At 37.9% G+C, this 22,081-nt stretch overlaps 1 protein-coding gene across 2 annotated transcripts in view; it reads left to right on the forward strand.

Moving 5' to 3' along the window:
* Positions 1-3,442: 3,442 nt before the first annotated feature.
* LOC115624558 (eukaryotic peptide chain release factor subunit 1) overlaps positions 3,443-22,081 on the forward strand; it is a 68,253-nt gene continuing 49,614 nt past the window's right edge. For both annotated transcript variants that reach the window (XM_030519285.1, XM_030519286.1), the window contains exons 1-2: positions 3,443-3,557; positions 3,875-4,074. In XM_030519285.1, coding sequence (XP_030375145.1) covers positions 3,989-4,074 — 86 coding nt within the window. In that variant the 5' untranslated portion in view covers positions 3,443-3,557; positions 3,875-3,988. The remainder of the gene's footprint in view (positions 3,558-3,874; positions 4,075-22,081) is intronic.

Genomic DNA, 22,081 nt, shown 5'->3' on the forward strand with positions numbered 1-22,081 from the left:
TGGGCGCATATAACTCAGTGACGGAAGTTTACCTGGGTACAGGGTATTACACTGTCGGGCTTGCTCGACTGTAGCGTTCTCTCTTGTTTAACTTTAATATCAAGAAATCGAGTTCGGCTTGTAATTTTTGTACCGTTGACCCGCTGGTGGCGGTGTACTCGAGAACAATAGCCACTTTAAGTGAGCTATTCTATTATTTAATTTTGATTTCCCACCTCCGCGTTTTCCCATCACTCGCACTCTACTCACTCAGTTTTCCCATGTTTTCCTTACTTCTTACTTCCTTTACTGTTTAGTCCATAAAAGAGACTGCTTCCTTCCTTAAAAGACAGCAGGTTCACAATTTGAGCTGTTACTAGTGTTCCATTTATTTCCTGGCATGCATGTTGATAATCGCGTCCCTTATCCTTAGGATCTTTTTGTCATGGTCGCCATGTGTTAATATCAAAGTACACTAAGACATAAAGAGACTAAGACATCTTCTTTCGTTTGAATGTTAACTTACCCAAAGGCTTCGTCGCTGCTTCAGCAGAAAAGTCGGCGGCAGAGTAGCCTTATGTATATATGTATGTATGTATGCTTATATATAATATGTAAAGTGAATATGTATTGGTGAGAGTTATGCACACATGTCTCATGAGCGGGGTCAAGGCATGAGAATACTGACGCAGCTTTGATTGCGCTAGGTACTTGACTTATGCTTACGTAGCGACAAAGTGTCGTTGTTTAAATTATGTTTATGTAGCAACAAAGTGTTGCTGCTTAATATATTTGACAAGCACTGGATATAGTGCACTCTCCACATATGCGCATGCTACAGTATATTATTTCTAGCCAGGGCAGTAATTCAAGCGGTTTTAGAAGCAAACTCCGAGACAAATATAACAAATAATTTTCGCACCTGATTAACATTTGTTGGTGACAGTGATCTTACTAGTGCATCAATTTTTGTTTTACTTGTTCTAATACCGTCAGTGGACACTTCCCGCCCTAGCAACTCGATGGTCGTCTGAAGGAACTTGCAACAGTGATTTTACCACGGTATCGAGCCTTTCGATACCCTCTTCTATAGTTCTCGACGGAATGAGGACATCATCTAAATAGACCAAAGCTTCGTGACCCTTTAGTTTTCCCAAAGACCGATCAATTGCCCATTGGAATACGGCAGGTGCATAAGCAAGTACAAGTACAAGTATGTACAAATAATCAAAATGTCCGTCAGGCGTGACAAATGCAGTTTTCCCTAGTATGCCTTGAACTGTCGTAAAACGTACAATTTGCGACTTGGCCGGCATTATCGCTAGCACTCTTGTCTTCTTTTTTCCACCTAGGGCTCGCGTTTATTTGGGAGCGGTCTTAATTTCAGGGGCTCTCTCTGGTACGGCCGATGCGAAGAGAGGTATAGCTTGTTGTTCGGCTTTTCTCTAATCGACGACATACGGTCTATCAAGCTCTATACCAAAGTCGGCAAACTTTATGGAATTCTAATGCTGACCTCAGTTATGCACCCAATTACTATCTTGACTATGTTGTCATCCGGTATCTTGAAGGGTAGTCTATTGACCTGTGACAGTTTCGCCAGGAAAACGTCGGTGTACGTATCGTACTCTCGACTCTCTGAATTGGCCCCAGGCTTCTTTATTATATCGGACCCACTAGAAAACAAGTGCACCACGGAGGAACGCAAGTCCGCCCAACAATAATTGGCACTTGTTTACTCAAATACTTTCACAAATGAGGTTCGTGCCCACAATGCCATCTATTGTCGAACATGTTGACACGAACAGACGCAAGATAGTAACATTTCTATTCTTCACGAACAAAACGTCGAACACTCAAATATAATCCCATCACCTGCAATAACGTCGAACATTTCGTCGAGCCCAAGAAATTCAGGCAACTAATTCTAATGTGGATTGCCTGCTCTAAAAGTAGCGTTTATACACTCACCGTTTTTCATGCCTAATAGAAAATGTACCAGAGATTATGAAAATTTTGCTATCAAAGAAATCGGAAATATAGTTCAGGAGATATATGCAGTCAAAGTTGCCTTATTTTTAATTTGCAACAATATACTTGTTTTTATTCAAATACTTTCAGGTATAATATTAACTAAATTATGTTACGAATCATTGCTGATTTGCATTGCTAGGTGTAATAATTTATTATTGCTTTATTTAATGAAAAAATTGTCCTATTTGGCCGACATCTAATATTGTGGAACCAAATTCTGCGTAAAATTAATTTTTTACTTTTCCTGAATTACATATTCATTGATCCACTAATTTAATGGTATATTACCTACATTTTTGGGCAGCAGTGCTCCACTGTGAATAAAAATAGAATAAAAATTAATGAAAAATGCAATTAAATAATAAAAATATATATAATAAATATTTAAACGAAAATGATCGAAATTTATCATTAGCCATATCCGTTCGTTGGTAGTTACATTCAGTTAGTGATTATGTGTCCGTACATATGTATATTAAGTTTCATCATGATATGTTAATTATGAAGGACCATAAATGTAATCTCTGTCCAATCTCTGCCATGTACTGCAGGTACATGACACATAGACACGATTCTTATGAATATGTATGTACATAAACATTTATGAACATATGTTTGTGTTGATAGTTAAACAGATTTTCAAACCTGCTGAACCAGCAAATTATCAATTAGTCACTTCGCCCAATGTACATATGTACGCTTTCCCTCTCGCTTTGTTAATAGAGACGGACGCCCAGATCGTGGCTTTGATAACACCGAACCTGAGTAAACATAATTATTAAACACCCTCTGACATGATGAATGAGTTCTGCCCACCACCTGTCCAATTTCTCTATAAGATTTGCCCTGGACACGCAAATTAATTATTAATTTTCGAGGGTCAGTGTCGATCTCTTTTCCTGATGGCGCCATGGTTGTGATTGATCAAAAACAACTTCAATGCATAGCAAAAGTCTTTTGCAAACTTCAAAAAAAAGAAAAAGTGCAACTAAGATAACTGTAATTGCATATTCTCTTATTCTACACAGTTTAGTCTGCTTGTACGCAGACTTTTGCGGGTCCATTTTTCAAAAAGGTTTTGTTAAAAAATAGAAATAAAATATATTCATTGTTATATTAATATTAAAAAAATGTAGTTATTAAGAAAAATGTCGAATCTAAGCAAATCAAAAACATTTACTTCAATAAGTTGTATATATTAAAAGATATTCACATTTAAAGCTAAAATTTGTCTATTTTTTTGTGTATACGCAGAGTTATGCGGGCAAGTGTATGTATCTTCAATAAGTCTTTAATGAAATCGTAATTGTTCCTTTCCATTGTTTCAATGTTACAACTCAGTCGTTTCTATTTTGATTGGTATGTACAAAAGTTGTATAGTATTCATATGATATTTGTTTTGTTTTCAAATTTGTGTCGACGTCTCCAAATTTGTCTAATTTGTTATCGGTCAGACTTCTTTTCTTTCTGCGCACGTTGCACGCGTAGAAATTTTGGAATAATTGTTTTCAAGAAAACAATTTTTAGCTTGTGTTGGTTATAAGGTATAAACTTTAATTCTAACAAAATTGCAATGCAAATTAATTTTTGGGTAAACGCTTCTTAGTGTCGAACTGTCGCGCTGTTTATTTAAAGGCCTGTAATCTGAAGTGGAAAGTGTAGTTTTTGAGTTACAACTCAATTATTAAGTGCAACTTTGGTTAAAATATTCTAATTTATATTAAAATCGTTTATCATCTAAATTTTTATAAAATATCAATTTATACTTTTAGCATATGAAAATAGTGTTCAGATACTTCGCTCATTCTGTACATGGTTATCCTTATTTTATGTATGTATCTGTATGATTTATTGCTTTTAGTGTATTCATCGCCATAAGCCCGAAGATTTGCATTTCACATAGTCACAACCCATCAAAATACAGTCGTCATAAAGTGTATCGCAGTCGTCGTGGACCAGGACGTACTTTACAAAAATGTCGGGAGAGGAAACGTCCGCTGATCGCAATGTAGAAATATGGAAAATTAAAAAATTAATAAAAAGTCTTGAAATGGCACGCGGGTGAGTATATGAAAAACCGTTTAAATGCGTAAAGTATGTATATGGAGTAGTTGAAGTTCGACACGTGGCGTTTTGTTGTTAATTTTAAGACTGCAAATCGTTTTCTTAGCTTTGCGTATATACATATATACCTAATTAATTTTTGCTTAGGAGGTCTTAATGTGCACCTTGTGCACCTGCTTTACTTACAGAGTTAATTCAATTTTGTTGTTCAGAAATAGAGCGCGATTCACATAAAGAAAGCACCGTGACGTAAGAAATAGACTATTGTACACGACACATAACTATGCACATGCATACATAAATATAATACATTAAGAGCACATTTATTAATTCTATCTATTCAAAAACAATCAAATATAAATACATATGTATGTCAAGTTATCTTTATCTACACCGATGCTATGTACATACATATGTATGTGCATATATACCTTTCACTGTGCCTTACAACAAAAACTATTGTTCTGTGGACATGCAAGTTACATACGTACATACTTTTTACATCTTTTTTTGGTCATCCGTGGTTAACTTACTCGACAGCTATGTACAGGGTGTGCCATATTTTATGTCGGTATGGTATACATTGAATATCTTTGAAAATCAACAACCGATTTTCAAGTCTGTGTCCAACAAAAAGCAGCGAAGTTTTCACTGCCATACATAGCTCCTAAATCTGTAGTGACTGGAACATACCTCAGTAAAATTAATATTTGTGCAAAATTTGTTTTTGATACCAATATTTTAATAGAGGTATACAACGGTGGACAAAAGTATTTTGACATTAGAAAAATAAGATTGCTGCGGAAATTTTTTATGATTTATTGAATTCAGACATTTTGACGACTTTTAAATTTATAAAGAACTAGCGTTTCCGGCTTGCGTTGCCGCGGCACTTGTAGTGCTTTTTAATATTTCCAACGTCACATCTTGCCCAATACGATTACGTCCTTGATTGAGTACTCACTGTCGTCCACCTTTCGTCGTCTATACAGAGGATGTCCATCGCCCCCTATTGGTGTTTCTTGGCTTCAGATTTGGATGCCCTTTCGAGTATTTGCCAAAGCCGCCACTCCCACTCTTGTTTTGTTTCTATGGCTCTAGGCGTAGATGCAAAGAGCTTGCAAACGTTATTCGCGTTCATCGGAATTTTTTCGAATTCGATTTTACAGTGTTATTTATTTACGATTGAAACATTGACAAACAGAGTAAAAAGTGACTGTAAAACAAATTAAAATGACCAGAAATAAGCCAGAAAACGATGCTTGATTGAGTTGACGAATCGCCACAAAACTTCACAGGCTTACCAACGGGACTATTTTGAATATTGCAACAAAATTTGATCAAAATCGGTTGAGCGATTTCGGGGTCTATACGGAACATATATATATATATAAATTCAAACAATGATAATTTTTCATATTACAGTTTCGAAACTATACAGGGGTGCGACAGTAATCCCTTCCGCCCAATTTTCGCCTCAAAACCAATTCTCGGTGCCACAGAAATTGTGTCAAATCTTGTTTGCTTTGCTAGGAGTTTTGATTAAAAACACTAACGAAATTTTTCCAAATATAAATAATCATTGGAATATAAACCTTATAGTTTTTCTGAACAATCTGCATCAAAAATATTTTCACATCAGGTAACTATTATTAAATTAGCAAATTACAAGTCGACTTTTGCGTTAGAATCTGCTATCTTTATCGATTGTCCAGTGAGAATTTCTTCGATTGGATGTGAAGTTATTGCGTTTTAAGTGTCAATATGTTTGTGTTATCGGTGCGAAAATGAGCTTCGAACAAAGAGCCAATATTAAATTTTGTTTTAAAATTGGTAAAACTTTTACCGAAACGTTTGAATTGATGGAACAAGTTTATGGCGATGATTGCCTATCCCGTAGCAGAGTTCACGAGTGGTTTCAACGTTTTCAAAGTGGTCATGAGGACATAAATGACGATCAACATGTGTTCCGCACAAATTGACTGACGACCAAAAATTGCTCATAACCCGTCTCATCGATTGACGCTTGTGACCGAATTTTTGACCAAAAATCACATTTTAACCATTAACCACTCGCCGTATTCACCTGATATGGCACCGTGCGACTTCTACCTTTACGGAAAAATGCATTTGCCCATGAAAGGAAAGCGTTATGCAGACGTAGAGGCCATTCAAAAGGCTTGCACCGGCATACTGGCGGCCATACCGGCCAACGAGCTAAAACACTCGTTCGACATGTTTTTGGATCGTGCAAAAAGCTGTATTGAAGCAGAAGGAGACTATTTTGAATAAAATAAATTCATTTTGGCGAAAAAACCATTTCTTCTGTTTTTTTTAGAGTCTTGTTTACTTTGGAACGCACCTTGTACTAAATGTATACTTAAACCATTAGCATTCAAACATAGCATCCAAAACAACCGCACAATAAAGATGCCCCAATGGCCCAAATGGAACATAAAATTTTTCGAACATCACAATTTGTTGAGTTGAGTCTAAAATTGTGAGTCAAACGAAAGTTAACAAGATAGAACGCTATAGTCAAGCAAGCCCGACATAAAATAGCCTGTACTCTCCACAAAAAAGAAAAATTAAAAAAATAAATTTTTTTAAAAATTAAATTATTAAATGAAATGAATGGATGAATTAATTAATTAAATTAAATTAGAATACATGTTTATGTTCAGTTTTAACAGCATACATTTACATCACGTACCTATGCGTGTTTATATGCGTGTATGTATGCAGCACAAACCAAAGCAGCAACAACAACAGCTGCGGGCAGCGCTGCCGACAGAGCTGCAGGCAGCGCATGAGCAGCGATTTTACTTATGGCTATAACTTTCTTCAGAATTGACCTATCATGATGAAATTTGGCACACGGACACATTAGTACTAACTGGATGTACCTACCAAAATTGATTTCAAAATTCCGAGAATTACGAAAGTTATAAGAAAAAACACGAATTGCGGGGGAGTGGAGGGGTGCATCAGAAAAAAAAACACAAACTCGTCCTTTCTCGGACTCAGGAGAATCTGGATACCGAGTTTGGTTATTCTAGCTCTTGTACTTGCTGAGATCCTTGCGTTCATACAGACGGACGGACAGACGGACATGGCTATATCGACTCGCCTTGTCATCCTGATCAAAAATATATATACTTTGTGAGGTCAGCCACGCCTCCTTCTGTGTGTTACATACATGCGCACAAAACTAGTATAGCCTTTCACCCTTTTGGTACAGGCTATAATAAAAACATGAAAGGAATGCTAAAGTCGAGCGAGCTCAACTCTTAAATACCCTGTACATCCCACCAAAAAGCAAAAAACCACAAAAGGAAATTTGTTTTATTAATTTAAAAAAATTATATTAATTAAATTATTTCATTAAATTAAATACAAATTATTCAATACATATAAACAAAATTGGATACATGTTCATGTACAGTTTCAAGAGCATACATTTATATCAGAATCGTGTGTCTGCGTGTTTATATGCGTGTATCAGTGTTGCCAGCACCTCGCTACAAAATAAGGATAAAGAAACATAAAAAAGCGAAAAAAAAGGGATAGAAAAATTTAAGGACAGAAAAACAGGACAGCTAGTTTTTTCATATTAATTTTGCCTTTTATTGTTTGAATGTCAGGGCGTCGTTACAAAAAATTATTATTCTTATTAATTCGTCAATTATAGCATCATTGACGCCTGCGTCATTGTCGTATGACGCATTTGTGGTAATTTTAAGATATTTTTCTGGATATTTATACGTATTGCAGCATGCACCATACCGATGTAACCTGAATCTAGTAAATGGTTAAAATTAATTAAAAACATATCTACTTATATGTAGTAATATCTAAATGTTACCTGATGGTCTAGCTTTGTTTTCATCAAATTGACCTGGCTGAACACACGCTTAACTTCCGCATTTGACCAATGCAATGATAACAAAGTAAGGGCAAGTTATGCCAATTCTAAAAATTGATAATTGCCTGCTGAGTCCATATCTGATTTTGCTTCCGATCAAAACTTAACGGTGCTGTCAACATTTTGCCATTTTATAGGGTAATAAGATTTTTTATACCCTGTACCCGTAGAGTAAAAAGGGTATATTAGGTTTGTGCAAAGTATGTAACATGCAGAAGGAAGCATCTCCGACCCCATAAAGTATATATATTCTGAATCAGCATGACGAGAGAAATCGATCTAGACATGTCCATCCGTCTGTCCGTCTGGGTGAACGCAAGGATCGCAGAAACTATAAAAGCTAGAATAACCAAAGTTGGTATCCAGATTCTCCTGTGTCCGAGAAAGGACGAGTTTATTTTATTTTTTGGAATTTCGCCCCCCTTCCCCCGCTACAGAATTTCGTCAATAGCGTCCACATTTCAAAAGTTAGAATAACCAAACTTTGCACATATAATTTATATATAATTATCTACTGTAGTTTTTATATATATATTTATATATAATTATCTACTGTTGCTTTTATATATATATATTTATATATAATTATCTACTGTTGATTTTATATATATATTTATATATAAATTTTATCCAATTCGGTCAATTCTAAGAAAAGTTATTCGCGAAACAAATTCTCTCCAGTGCAAACCCTCTAAAATTAAAAGAATAGGCTCTTTGATTGTTCGTAATTCATTTTCGACCGAAAACTGATCAATAGTTTTTAAAATTCCAAAGTTTTCCGGTAACCTTAAATTTAAGAATACATAATTGTTATATTGAGGTATAAACAACAACAAATCCCATACCTTTGTTTCAGCTGATTAATTAATTCGGTAACAAAATCAGTGCAATTCAATTGGATATTATTTTCACTGATATCATCGATCTTATCCTAAGTATACATCCCTTTTTATGTGCATTTCAAAATCGTCTGCAAAAATGTCTAATTGACATCGGGCGTAATAATTTTGGATTTAAGTGAGACAATTAAATATTATTTACATAAATTCTAGCTTTAAAAAAATGCTAAGTCAGCCCAAAAAAAGGATAGATTTCCGGATAGGGGCTGTTTGATATTTTTTCAGGCTGAAGCAATTTTAAAAAGGACAGATCGAATCAGGGGAACCTGATTACCAAGCTTGGTCAAGTTTAGCTCTTGTACCTTCTGAGATCCTTGCGCTCATACAGACTGGCATGGCCATATCGACTCGGCTTGTCACCCTGATCAAGAATATATATACTTTGTGGAGTTTGCTACGTCTCCTTCTGCCTGTTACATACATTTGCACAAAACTAGTATAGCCTTTCATAATTGACGCAATTCTTGTTTAAAATAAGTACCACATGAATGTGTATTAATTAAACAATTATAAAAAAATTGAAATGATATAAAAAATGTACAATAAATTTAATTTTTAATAATCAGCATTCTTTTGTGGGATCAGATGCGCTTAAACATTCGTATTGTATTTTTTCAACAACTATTTGGCGTTTCCGCTAATGCTCGCGGGCTAATATTAATCCAAATGGCACATTTGTTTTTTATTTAACATAGTCAAATGCATTCGTCGACAGTCAGCTGTTGCTGGCAGCTGAGTGTCATTATTAGTAATATTAGTAAGTCATATGTGAACGTCGACAGTCAGCTGTTGCTGACAGCTGGCTTGGAGAGGGGAAGTTAAAAAAAAATGAAATCATTCGAAGTTCTGCACCGACGTATTTCTTCAGTGTTTTCAAAAACAACTGTAACCGAAACCACCGGAGTTTTCTGTGGCACCCCTGATAGTCTATCTTTTATAACTGTTGCTGAAGAAAAGTATTTTGACATTTCAATATTGTTCAACTAAATGTGAGATAATGTTAATATTGGTAAAAATAACAAAAAAAATATAAAATAAAAAATAAACCCTTCGATTTTACGAAATTTTTTAATGTTTCCTTGAACTTCAGCAATCGTCTCATCGCACGTCCTTGATAAGTTTGAACATAGTTTTCTTTTTATATAAGCCCACACATCCCCACTCGCACATCGGCCTCATTTCTTGGCAAACATTCTTTGGCAACGACCAAATGTTTGGGGATCATATGTTCTGCACTTTTTTCCATAAATCGTCTCTGTTTTTGGACTTAAGCCCAAAAATATTCTTTATTAATATACCCCATAGGTGCTCTAAGGGATTCAGGTCGGATGTTTGTGAAATCTGTTCCATCAAAGAACGTTTGATTTCATGGAACCTTAATTTTGCAAACTGCCAAGTGTGTTTAGGGTCATTATCTTGAAAAAACTCCCACATTACCGCCATTTCTTCTTCGGAATATGGAAGCAATATGCTGTTAAGTATATTAACGTAATCCATGGCGCAATTTCGTCCTTATACCAAAATATTTGACCAACACCCAAACGATGAAAAACATCCCCATAGCATTATGTTGACACTTCCATCCTTAATAGTTTTTATAGTGTATTCCGGATCATGAGCTTGATTTTGGGGTCGTCTCGCCATCAGATCCCAACAAACTTAGCTTAGTCTGGTCTATTCAAAGCAATTTGCTCGCACTAAATGCCTTTTGGAAATATAATACGTCCTCAGAATTTTTGTTTTTATAAGTCGTGGAACTCTACTTGCAGAATGAAAACTTTTAAACATTAAAAGAGCACAAGCTTCCGGGAAAACGACTATTAACTCTTTAGCAACTGTAGCGCCAAATTCGACAAATTTTAAGTCGCTTCCAACTGTTTCAGTTTATTACTTCACAGACAGAGAGTACGCTCTCTACCTGGTGTTATTTTCCCCAACACCTGCATCGAGCACTTACCTCACTTTTTCTTCTTCATGCTGAAGATCTTCCAATGCACTATGGTTTTTTCCCTGTTTTTTTTGGCAGAAAGTCCAAAGAAAATTTTGTCCAAATATAAAAAATTTTATTTTTATTTTATTATAAATTGTTTAATTAAGCGAAAATTAGATTAATTCCTGCTGATATGGCGCGCAGTCAAAGTTACCTGATTGTGTGAAACACAGGTATTTGTGATTTTGGCAGCAATGTTTGGTAAACTTTCAGAGCTTGCAGAATTAAGAAAATAACCTACAAAAGTTAAGTTATATAAGTTATATAATGGAATAGTACTTTTGAATGGCAAAGAGTTGCAAAAAGATATAAATGTGAAAATCTAACTAATATATGTTTATTATGGAATTACTAAAGAACTTCGTCCCAATTAGCACGTTTTCTGTAAAATTGCGTTTGTTGCAGGAAAACTACTGTTTGGGCATGCAAACATTGTTGACATTTGTAGCAGCAATAAAGGCTCACAATACGCATTTAAGCAGAATATATTACAGAAAATAAACGTAAGCATCTTAGATGAATACAATACTATGATAATGTCTTTAAAAGTAAAATCCTTCTCCAATTATATTAAAAAACACATGTCAAGTTGTAATCAAACTTTAAGCCATTCAAAAAAAAAAACAAATTGTTTTGCTTTTAACATGATTGTTGATGTTGATGGCGATTTTGAGCCGTGATAGAAAACGCTATAGTCGAGCAATCCCGACAGTGAAATAACCTGTACCCAGACAAACTTCAAGCACTGAGTTATATACGCCCATAGCGGAAGCAAAAAGAAGAAGATGAGGTAACTTGATGCTGTGCTTGTGGGCGTAGTACTAGAGTGAAATGTTTTCGCTAATAACTTTTCTAAAAATTTACCGATTTGATTGAAATAAAACAAAGATATATGATTCTATATAAATTACATGTGCAAAGTTTTGTTTATGTAGCTTTTGAGATGTGGACAGTATTAACGAAACTCTGTAGCCTGGAAGAGGGGGGAGGGGGGAAATCAAAAAAATAAAATAAACTAATATTAAATTATTTATATTTTGTGAACTAAAATATATTGCATGGGAGCAAAATATAGGCCAGTTTCTGGTTCAATACAGTTAAAAATACCGAAGTTAGTAAAAGTCGGCCATATCGGTTATATGGCAGCTATATGAAATAGTGGCCAAAACTGAACCAAACTTGGTATGTCGTCTTGAGGTACCAAAATATGCGTATAAACTAAATTTGGGGTAAATATCTTAATATTTCGTTTCTGCCAAAAAAAAAACGGGCAAAAAAACCATAGTGCAATGTATCTTTCTCTCAAACTCTCCAAAAAATGATGCTTCAGTCTGCGATATAACGCATGTTACTGGGAGTGTTCACAGTTAATTCTATTATTTGGTAGACGTAAACATATAAAGTGATTCTTAGAAAACAAAAACCACTTGTAGGACAACATATAGTATTCTGCCTTTTGTATGCTAAAAACGTGAAACTTTTCTGTGGAAATATGAGGAGTGATTTGACAGTTCAATAATTTATAATCCCCGAAATATAAAAGCAACCTATGTTGTAATTCAAAAACAGCTATTTTGTTGAGAATCTAGTTTACCTTCTTAGCAAGAATGACTTAAGCCCTTTCTAAGCGAAATTGAATAATAATCTTTCTTAACAGAAGTGTCAGACTTTTTATACCGTGTACCCAAATGGTAAAAGGGTATACAAGTTTTGTGCGAGTGTATATATAACACAAAGAATATATATATTTTTGATCAGCATGACAAGATGAGTCACCGACAAACACATAAAATTTGGATTCCTCGCTAAAAATAATAGAGTTCCACTGCCTTAGTACCCAGTCTATCCTCTTGCCCATAGCAGTCATTTTTTATTGGCAAAGCTGTGAGCAAACGTTTTTCTTTGGCCTCAAAATTTAAAATTATTTGTTATGTTCAACAGGAGCTGTAATCATACCTTATAGAAGTCATATTAAGTTCGTTTCATTTTCTGTCGCGTCCATTCATGTTTTACTGTTTTCCCAATATTTGTTGACCACTTTGCTGCTATATCTCTCACAGTAAATCGCTGATTTTGAATTATAGTCGACAAACTTCTTTTGTCACGTGAAGTAATTTTTGAGACTCGACCTCTGTTTGCTGTATTACTGTGAATATTGTCAATCTTTCTATACCTTTACACTTTATTTTGTACCGTAGACTTCGAAAGCATACGATTTTTTCATACTATAGCTGTTGTCCAAATTGAAATTTTCCATATTTGAGGCTCGACCGTACTCACAACCTGGCTTACCTCGTGCCATCATGCTCAAAAATTATAAAATATATTAAAAACTAGCAGGTCTTGCCCGTCTTTGCTGGGCTAAGTAAAATGTGCTTAAAATTATAAGTTTAATTACTATATGATATTCTTCTTTCGAACGCTCTCTAAAGTTTTTTAAAGAGTTCATTTTCCAAATAGCAAATATAGTACAATAAGTACTATGTATGGTTATACGTACATACATACATATGTACATATCTTCGTTACGCACCGGGCGGAATGCCAGTCCTGACTTAACTGTGTGCTTCCTCAGCACGTTGTACGCACGGTCGAGTTATCCCCGAAAAGTCCGACGCGGGACATTTAATTTTGATTTATAAATAGGAACGTCCCGCCAAAATTGGAGCGTTCGGCAACGCTGATATGTACATACATTTAAATTTTTCATGCAGGCGTTATCCGCTTATATACATACATACATATATAAGTATGTATTAAATTTTTTAATTCAACACTCATTTGTGTCTTCAATTCCAAAATGATTGTTGTGAATATAAAAGGTGTGTTTCTGCTTTTGTAAATCGCATGAATACACTCACAAAATAGGCTTAACGGTAAATGACTCTTAGATTTGTTCAGAATACATTTGTAGCTTTGTTAGCTAACACTAAAACGGTAAGTCGCTGTAAATATGCGATCAGCTGAGATGCTAGAGATGGGCATGTGTCGGATGTTCTATGTGTTAGAGCATCAAAACTATCGATAGTTGAATCCGTCGATACAATCAATACTTCCATCGAAGTTTGAATGCAATTAACAGACAATTTAAATAATAACATCTTATAATTTATTGAGATCAATTAGAACAAATCATATACAAACATACATATGTACATCTGCCCGCAACGCGAAGCAGAATATGCGTAGGTCCCCTTTCGGTTTCTGCTTTACTATCGCTTACGCAGTCGTTGCCTAGCGACGGTAACTGTAAGCTTTTGACATTTTGCCTTTGAAAAAAACAGGCGTAAATGATCAAAACGAAAGAAGAAGCGCGAGCCAATGACTTGCAGTTGTTGTTGTTTTTAGTTTTAAAAAATTGATTTAAAACCATAGAACATTATTTATTACAATCAAACAACAGTGCTCGATTGTCCAATGTATACATACATACGAATGTATGTCTGCCTTTGCCTTTGAAGCTTTCAGCTTCCTAGCTTTTAACGTTAGGGCTGTAGTTGATCACCAATCAGTCAGTCAGGACAAACTCTTTTATATATATAGAGATTACAACCCAAAGGCATATATGTTTTTTATACAACGTTAGTTTTACAATTTTTGTTGACATTTTATTTTTTACAGTCCTATTTATAAAAAATAATACTGCCGTACCAATTATTAAGGGTCACAAATAGTTCGTATTATAAAAGTTGATTTATATAAAAAGGAAGGTGTTTCTTTTCGCTAATAGTTTTGTTGTATTCTTTAATTTATATGTATATAAGTTAATTAGTCACTCCGAACGTTATGATTAAAACCGTCGCTGGTCGCAGGACGCTGCATTAAAACACGGAGTGAGTTTTATTTTGGAGTTTATTACTGCGCAGTGATGCGGCAGTCAAAATCGATTATTAAGAACTAAATTACAAAATATAAATCTTACAAGATAGAGCCCAAATGTGGCTGCCTACGCCGCCGATGTGCTGAGCTTGCGCCTCGTGCAGCGTGTCACATTACCGCGGCGGATGTCGTTGACCAAGCTGCTGCACATGGGTATGCTGGGTCAGCTACTTGGGTGCAAATGCCTGGCGGTGAATTTGCTCAAGCATTTGCTGGTTGGGGGGCTGAGCGTTGTGGGTTAACTACTCCCCCCTTCAAGACGCGGCCGCTCTCGGCTGTGCTGATGCTTGCCACCATCTCCTTTAGTTCGCATGTGTTTTTTCTTTTCATCATGTATTGTCTGACGAAAACACAGCCGCAGATCGCCAGGCAGCCTCCAAGTCCCATGGAGATTCCCACTGCCAGTTTGGCATTGAAACTACCCCATCCTTAACCTCCTCAATAACACGTATGTTATTTTCGTTTAGTCTGTGGAGGAAGAGGAGGCTCAGCACCGGATCTTGTGTACTGATGTTAAGCAACGGAGACTTGGGAACTTGCTTTGCTCGCCATGCGATCGTTGACGATGATGATCCCGTCATCGACTAGCGTTACCGGCTCCAAGTGGCTGGGTCGAGACTGGCAATGGGCCACCTCGCCAGCGTACAAGCCTCGAGCGCAGGTGTCGCGATTTGCCGCCTCACAAAATGTTGCTCCTGTCGTGGGCATGCAGTTAGTTACTGCGGGAACCTTGCTGCGCAGTCTGCTACGACGTTGTCGTCAAGTCCAAGAACTACTCCGTTGTGCGCCACCGGAAATATGGTTACTTTCTTACATGCTAATTTAACTCTAGGAAACGTTATTATAAAATGAATTACATCTAGTGATTGCAATACCTTAGTACTAGATACTTCCATTAAATTAGCCACAGTAGTTTCTGCGAGCTGCTCACTCATAATTGACCTTAAATCCGCGTGATCTAAAATAGTTGGATTAATAATTTTTGCCTTGGCGAACGTTATTGTGAGCATGAGGTTCTGAATCTCGGTTATTGTCATCCTATTTCTTGCCAAAAGTGTTTCGTACAGATGAGCCGTGCTCCCTTTTGTGGACTTAAGGATTATATTAACCGTGCTAGTCAAGCGGTTTATCTGATCTTGTGTTTTGGTATTTATTACCATTTGCCTATTATTTGAACCTACGAGCTGTCCGGTTATTTTTATTTTTTCTAAATCGGAAGCATCAGGGGTACCTGCGATAATCTTCAAGGCTGCACCCAAAAAGTCTAAGCTTCTCGATATTCTATGGTGCACATTCAAAGCGGACAACAAATTTCTTACGTGCTCGACATCCAAGTCCAATAGTTTTCGCATGTGAGACTGAGGAAACAGATCTGACATTCCGGCAGTCTCGTCTGTCATGCGTGCAAACTCGGTCAAATTCGCAGAGTGCCTCACATAGTCGTGTTGATCCCACACCAAAACGCTTCCGTCTAATATCGGCACATACTTGGAATGGGAGTAGTCGGTACCGCTAGCAACAGAAGTATCGCGCGTCCAAGTCTGGAAATAAAGTTTAGAGTCGTGTCAGTCCAACAGAAATTATGTGTGCTTCATCTGATTTTTGGTCCCCGAGAGGTGGCTATTCAAGGCTACCCTGGTTACTACCTTAGGTTGTCCTTGTGGACAACTCTGCCCTTAATTAGAACCGTCGTTCCTAAGTCTGCGTCCACCCTCCGCTCAACGCATAAAGGTGTCGATTTGTTGTCCAGCCTTCTGTTAGTTTTTTCAAGGACCCTTTCTCCTAATTCGAATACTCTATTCTGTCTGCGCTGGTTCTCCCTGTTGTGCAGGAGGTTCTGGGCTTTTTCCACCCAGCCCCTCACCACCTCCAACAATCCCGGGTCAGTATGTCAATAGGTCTTTTGTCTGTGATCGAGTGTACCGTACGATTACATTCCGCCGTGGCCAGATACATTACGTCGGTCGTGTCCTCGATCCCCCTTTCGATTTTCAAACACCTTGCCATCTCTAAGAGTGTGCTGTGAAAGCGTTCCACTTGTCCATTTGACGTACTATGTAGCGGAGGCGCATTCTCCATAGTAACCCCAAAATTGTTGGATAAAAGCGATCTCACCGTTTCCGACTTGAGCGCCGGTTCATTATCACAGTAGATCGCGCGGGCGTATGGAAAGATGCTCATTGTATGAGGGGTGCTTTCACATCCTCTATTGTCCGTGATGCAATTGGTTGTACCACAGCAAATTTAGAGAACTTATCCACACATGTCAAAAAGAATTTCTTATCTGTTGAGAAGATATCTATGTGAAGTCTCTGACCCGAGTGGGACGGAATTGGCGTCTAGCCCAGTTTCTGCTTCCTTGGGTGCCTGTCGTACTTTGCCCTGGAGCAGACCCTACAGTTTGATACAACTTCGTTGGCGAGCCTGGTCATCCTAGGGAAATATTAGTCAGACAAGACTTGTTTTACGTTCTCTTGAGCGGCCCTTTGAGCTCGATTATGCTCAGTTGTGAGGATATCTCTTCTTTCATTGATGTCGAAGATGTCCGCCACGAATTTCTTGCAGTGCCAGAACTTCGTGGCCGGAAAATTCCGAACCAAGTCGTTCTAAATGTATGCTAATGTGGGCAGGTCGCAGTATATTCCATTTACCACGCCTGTGTTAACCACTTCTTTCACTTGCTCGAACAGATTTTCTTTGTCCGTGAAATCTATTATGTGGCGAGCTTTTTCACCAAACAAAATAAAATTTCGCTTTAGTGGGAGGCGCGCCTCCTCTAGGACAATCTGATTCCTGAAGCAATTTAAGGGCTTGTCCGTGTATTCGACCGTGTAGGTCAACGACAGCTCACTGTGCATAGTGGCTGCGTCTGATTCAGGGTATTGGTCTTCCAATGTATTGACATTCTGTCGCGACAAGGCGTCGGCAACATGATTTTCTTTGCCTGGTTTATAGAATACCTTGGCGTTAAGCTCGTCTATGCGTGCCTTCCAACGCTTAATTTTTGCGTTAGGGTTTTGCTCCGAAACGGCAAACGTCAGCGGTTGGCGGTCGGTAAAAATATTTATGTCTTTAACTCCGTAGAGGTAATGACGAAGTTTTCCAAGAGCCCATACTATGGCAAGAAGCTCTCTTTCATTTGTGGCATAGTTCATCTCCCTGTCTTTCAATGTCCTAGAGATCATCGTAATCGGACGACCACCTTGGGAAAGAACTGCCCCTATGCCATGACCCGAAGCGTCGGTCGTTAGATCAAACGGTTTTTTATAATCAGGGTAGATTAGCATAACATCCTCAGATGCGAGAATGTTTTTCAATTTTTCAAACGCATAGCGCTGAGTTTCGTCAAACTCAATAAGAACTTTCCTCGACTTGTGCTTGCTGACTGACCCATTTTCTCCTTTAAGAATGCTTGAGAGGGGCCTTGCAATTGAAGCAAAGTCTTTTATAAAGCATCTATAGTAGCTCGCCAACCCCAAGAATGATCTGAGAGCGAACAAATTTTTTGGCTCAGCAAATTCCCTTATGGCTTTCACCTTTTCAGGGTCTGTTCGTGCGCCTTCGCTGGTTACAATGAAACCGAGATACTTGACGCTTTTTTTGAAGAAACGCGAGTTTTCTTGAGCAACTCTCATGTTTGCATCATATAAACTTTTTAGGACTTAGTCAACGTGTTGATCTGCCTCATTTTCAGAAAAAACTAACATCATCGACGTAGACATAGCAAGTCTTGCCGATCTGCTCGCGCAAAACGTCATCGATGGCCCTTTGAAAAATACTGCCCGCATTCTTTAGACCAAACGGAAGTCGGCAAAATTCGTACTTCCCCCCATTTACCGAGAAGAAAGTTTTCTCACGATCACGCTCAGCCAACGTGATCTGGTGGTAACCAGGTTTTAGGTATAATGTTGTAAAATATTTGGCTTTACCCAAATTAGCCAATATCATTGAAATATTTGGCATCGGGTAAGTATCTGCCACCGTCTTCTCATTGAGCTTCCAAAAGTCGATTACCAGTCGTTTCTTTTTGTTGCCCAACTCATCGGTGTCTTTTTTGTCAACAACCCAGATTGGGTTGTTGTACGGTGACCTGGATTTTCGGATTATACCGTTCGCTAGAAGGTTCCGTATTTCCATGGTCACGAAATCAGCCACACCCATGGGGTGGGGGTACAACTTAGAATATATTGGCTGAGTGTCCGTCGTCCTTATGGTTGCGACGACCGAAGTATTATATGGCAGAGCCTCGTTTGGGTCTGTGAAAGCCTTTATTCTATTTTTCAGCATTTTAATAAAGTTATTTTTTACCGCTTCTGGTGCTTCAATTTCGTCAATGTTAGTAAAATTGACATTAGAGCACCTGTGGTACTCAATCTTTTCCGATTTGGCACCACATTCCAATTCACCCTTCTGTAAATTTAGGACCACGCCCACTTGCGTTAGCAAGTCAAGGCCAATGATCCCATCAAACGTTGAGGGGCTGTTGAGCAAAAAAAAATGGTGCTTTAACACCAAACATTCTCAAAAAACATTTTTTCTCAATACTGCTTGAACCGTGAAGTGAGTGAATTGAAAAGGGGTTATCGACCGGGACGACATTCCTCATACCCGTGCAGGGTTTTATGTAGTTTTTGGAGGCGCCCGTGTCGATTAAAAACTTCATGACTACTCTTCGTCTGATAAAGGGCAGCAGGGAGCTTCCTGTAACAAATTCGCGAAGTCACTCTCGCAATCGGGCCCGATTTCATCGGCAATTTGGGATACCGCGTCGAGTGCGGCCGAATTGTAAGTTACACACTCTTGGTCATTCCCCTGCGCAATGTGATTGACCCTTTGCCTTCTTTGGCCGGTCATTCGCTCAGATTGGTTAGGTTTTTTGCCTTGCTGGAAATCCCCGTAGTGCCTCCTTGAGTTCTGGTTCTGCCGTGAAGCAGTAAAATGTCGAAATTTCGACGGGGTCTACGTCCATGGGCTCGCCAAAATCCCCCTGGGTCTGTTCATTTTGTGTTTGATCCGGCTGCTGCAGGCCGCCCTGCTGTCGGCTAAAGAATGGACTTTTTCCTTGGCCTGTTTGAGACCCGCCTTTTAGCCCTTGCTGCCTCATCTGTTGTCTACCGTGTGGCTGCAGCTCCACACTTTAAGTGATTCGCATCCAACTCCTGGGCCAATGCCAAAGCTGAAGGCAAATCGGGTGGATGGGCTGCGAAAAGCACATCCGTTAGATTTCGCTTGAGCCCAGATATGAACACCCGAAGGGCATCCCCTCTAAACTTCTCGCACATGCCCCTTGCTAGGTCTGTATCGTAGGACATGTTGACCTTATTTATTAGTAAGGTCAACTTCTCCACCTCGTCATAGTATCCTAACAGCGAAAGTTTTCTGAGCGTACCTAGCTCCTGTTCGATGAAGTGTATCTGTCTCTTGTCACTGTACGTAAAATCGAGTCTACCTATGATGGCCTCGAAATTCATAGGAGTGTTGAAAGATGCGAGCACAGCATCTGCTGGACCCCCCCTTATCTTACTCCTCATTATGATAACCGCCTGGTAATGGCGGGAGCTGCCATTGTAAGGCTTAAAAATTCTGTAGGCGGCGAGTGCCGCTTGACGCCAAGACACGTATGTCTCCTGTGTGTCGAAGAACTCGGCTAAGCACTTTACAGCATCTAAGGGCTCATCACAGTGGGCACCCTCCACTATTTCTACATCTTTATAAACTTCTACCTCCGGAGGCGCTATTTGTACAGTTTGTATGCGCTGCGAGAGTTCGTTAATTTTGCGGTTGAAGTCCCCCTTAAGGGTTTCTGTTCTCTGATCATACAGTGCTGCCAAAGCGGAGGTTACCGCCGCATCGATAATGACCCTTAATTCCTCAGCGTTCATTTTCCTTTCTGCTCGGTCGATTTGGCAATTACTTACGCCCTCGATCAACCCCTGCAGTACACTATCGTCGCTGTCGTAGATTTCTGACCGCACGGATACGTTACTAATCTCGTCTGAACTATCGCCACTCATCAACAACCAGCAGCCCCTTCTGGCAAGAAAATATACTTATTTTATATAATAAGGCAAGAGTTGTATCAAACAGGGAACATTCAATAAGAAAACTTTTGCGTTTAAAGTTTAACTCCGTTACTTTCGGAGCTTCTATTATCTCTTTTTTTATTTAATTAAATGCAAGAATTTCACCTCACTCAGCACAACCCTGCTCACAAGTTTTATTAATTTATTTCATAACTATAATGGGCCGTTTACGTAGCCGAGAAAAAAAAAGGTAAATTTAAGAGTAGCAACACACTAACATGCTCTCTTATTTTACTTATTATATGTACCATTTCTTTCATGTAAGAGCCTTTACTAATTTTAAACCTTTGGTATAATTCTAAATCCTACCTTCTTCAAAATCAATTAAGAAGGTATAAAATATATTTGACCAGTGCGAACCATTAAGGGATTTTTTTTATATGATTTAAGGATTTATATTTATGCAGAAAGGGAAAGAAAAAAAAAATTTTTTTTATTTATTTACGTATTCTCTTTTGAAAACCAGCAGCTGGTTTAACCCTTTTACCCTGGAGGGTCCTTCTTTTTTTAAAAAGGATTCGCAGGATTGGGTGTGTTATACCGTCCTTTGTCGGGAATTTAAAAGTTCCGTTTCAAAGGCAGTCTTGACGTAGTAATTTATATTTTTACGATATTTTATGTAATCGCTTTTGGTCTCACTACTCACTTTTACATTTAATTAAGTTTTTTTTCTTTCACATAAATAGCCATCAACACACAGACACAAAATATTATTTCACCTTAAGGTTTTAGGATACATAAAAATTTCTTAACTGTGTTCGATTTTTATTAAAATATTCGCTTATGTTTTCTATTCACTCAATTCTACTTACATTACTATTAAATCCATCCTATTCCAAGGCCGAACTGCTGTAGACGTGGCGGTGGCTCGATGGTGGTGGTGCGGCAGCGACGTGGCCGTGGTCCGGTCGTTGATGATCAGATTGATGATTGTACTTCTCTCTCGACACTCAGTGCCGGGGTTCTTTTTTTTTTATCAACTCTCTCAGCACCTAGTGCTGGGATTTATTTTTTCCTGTTTTTTTTATGTGTTTTCACACAAAAAGTTTTCCACAAAACTATTTTTATTTTGGGCACAATTTAAAGACGCAGCGTTGGCACGACGGTGTTGTTTTGTTTTAATTTCTTATTAATTTGAACACTAAATACGTTTTCACGGCGTTGGCACACCGATGTATTTATTAAATACATTTTAAAACGCGCACATTACCGCGGCGGATGTCGTTGA

The sequence above is a fragment of the Scaptodrosophila lebanonensis genome, unplaced genomic scaffold (assembly GCF_003285725.1).
Source record: "Scaptodrosophila lebanonensis strain 11010-0011.00,11010-0021.00 unplaced genomic scaffold, SlebRS2 tig00000061-arrow-pilon, whole genome shotgun sequence".
Classification (NCBI taxonomy): domain Eukaryota; kingdom Metazoa; phylum Arthropoda; class Insecta; order Diptera; family Drosophilidae; genus Scaptodrosophila; species Scaptodrosophila lebanonensis.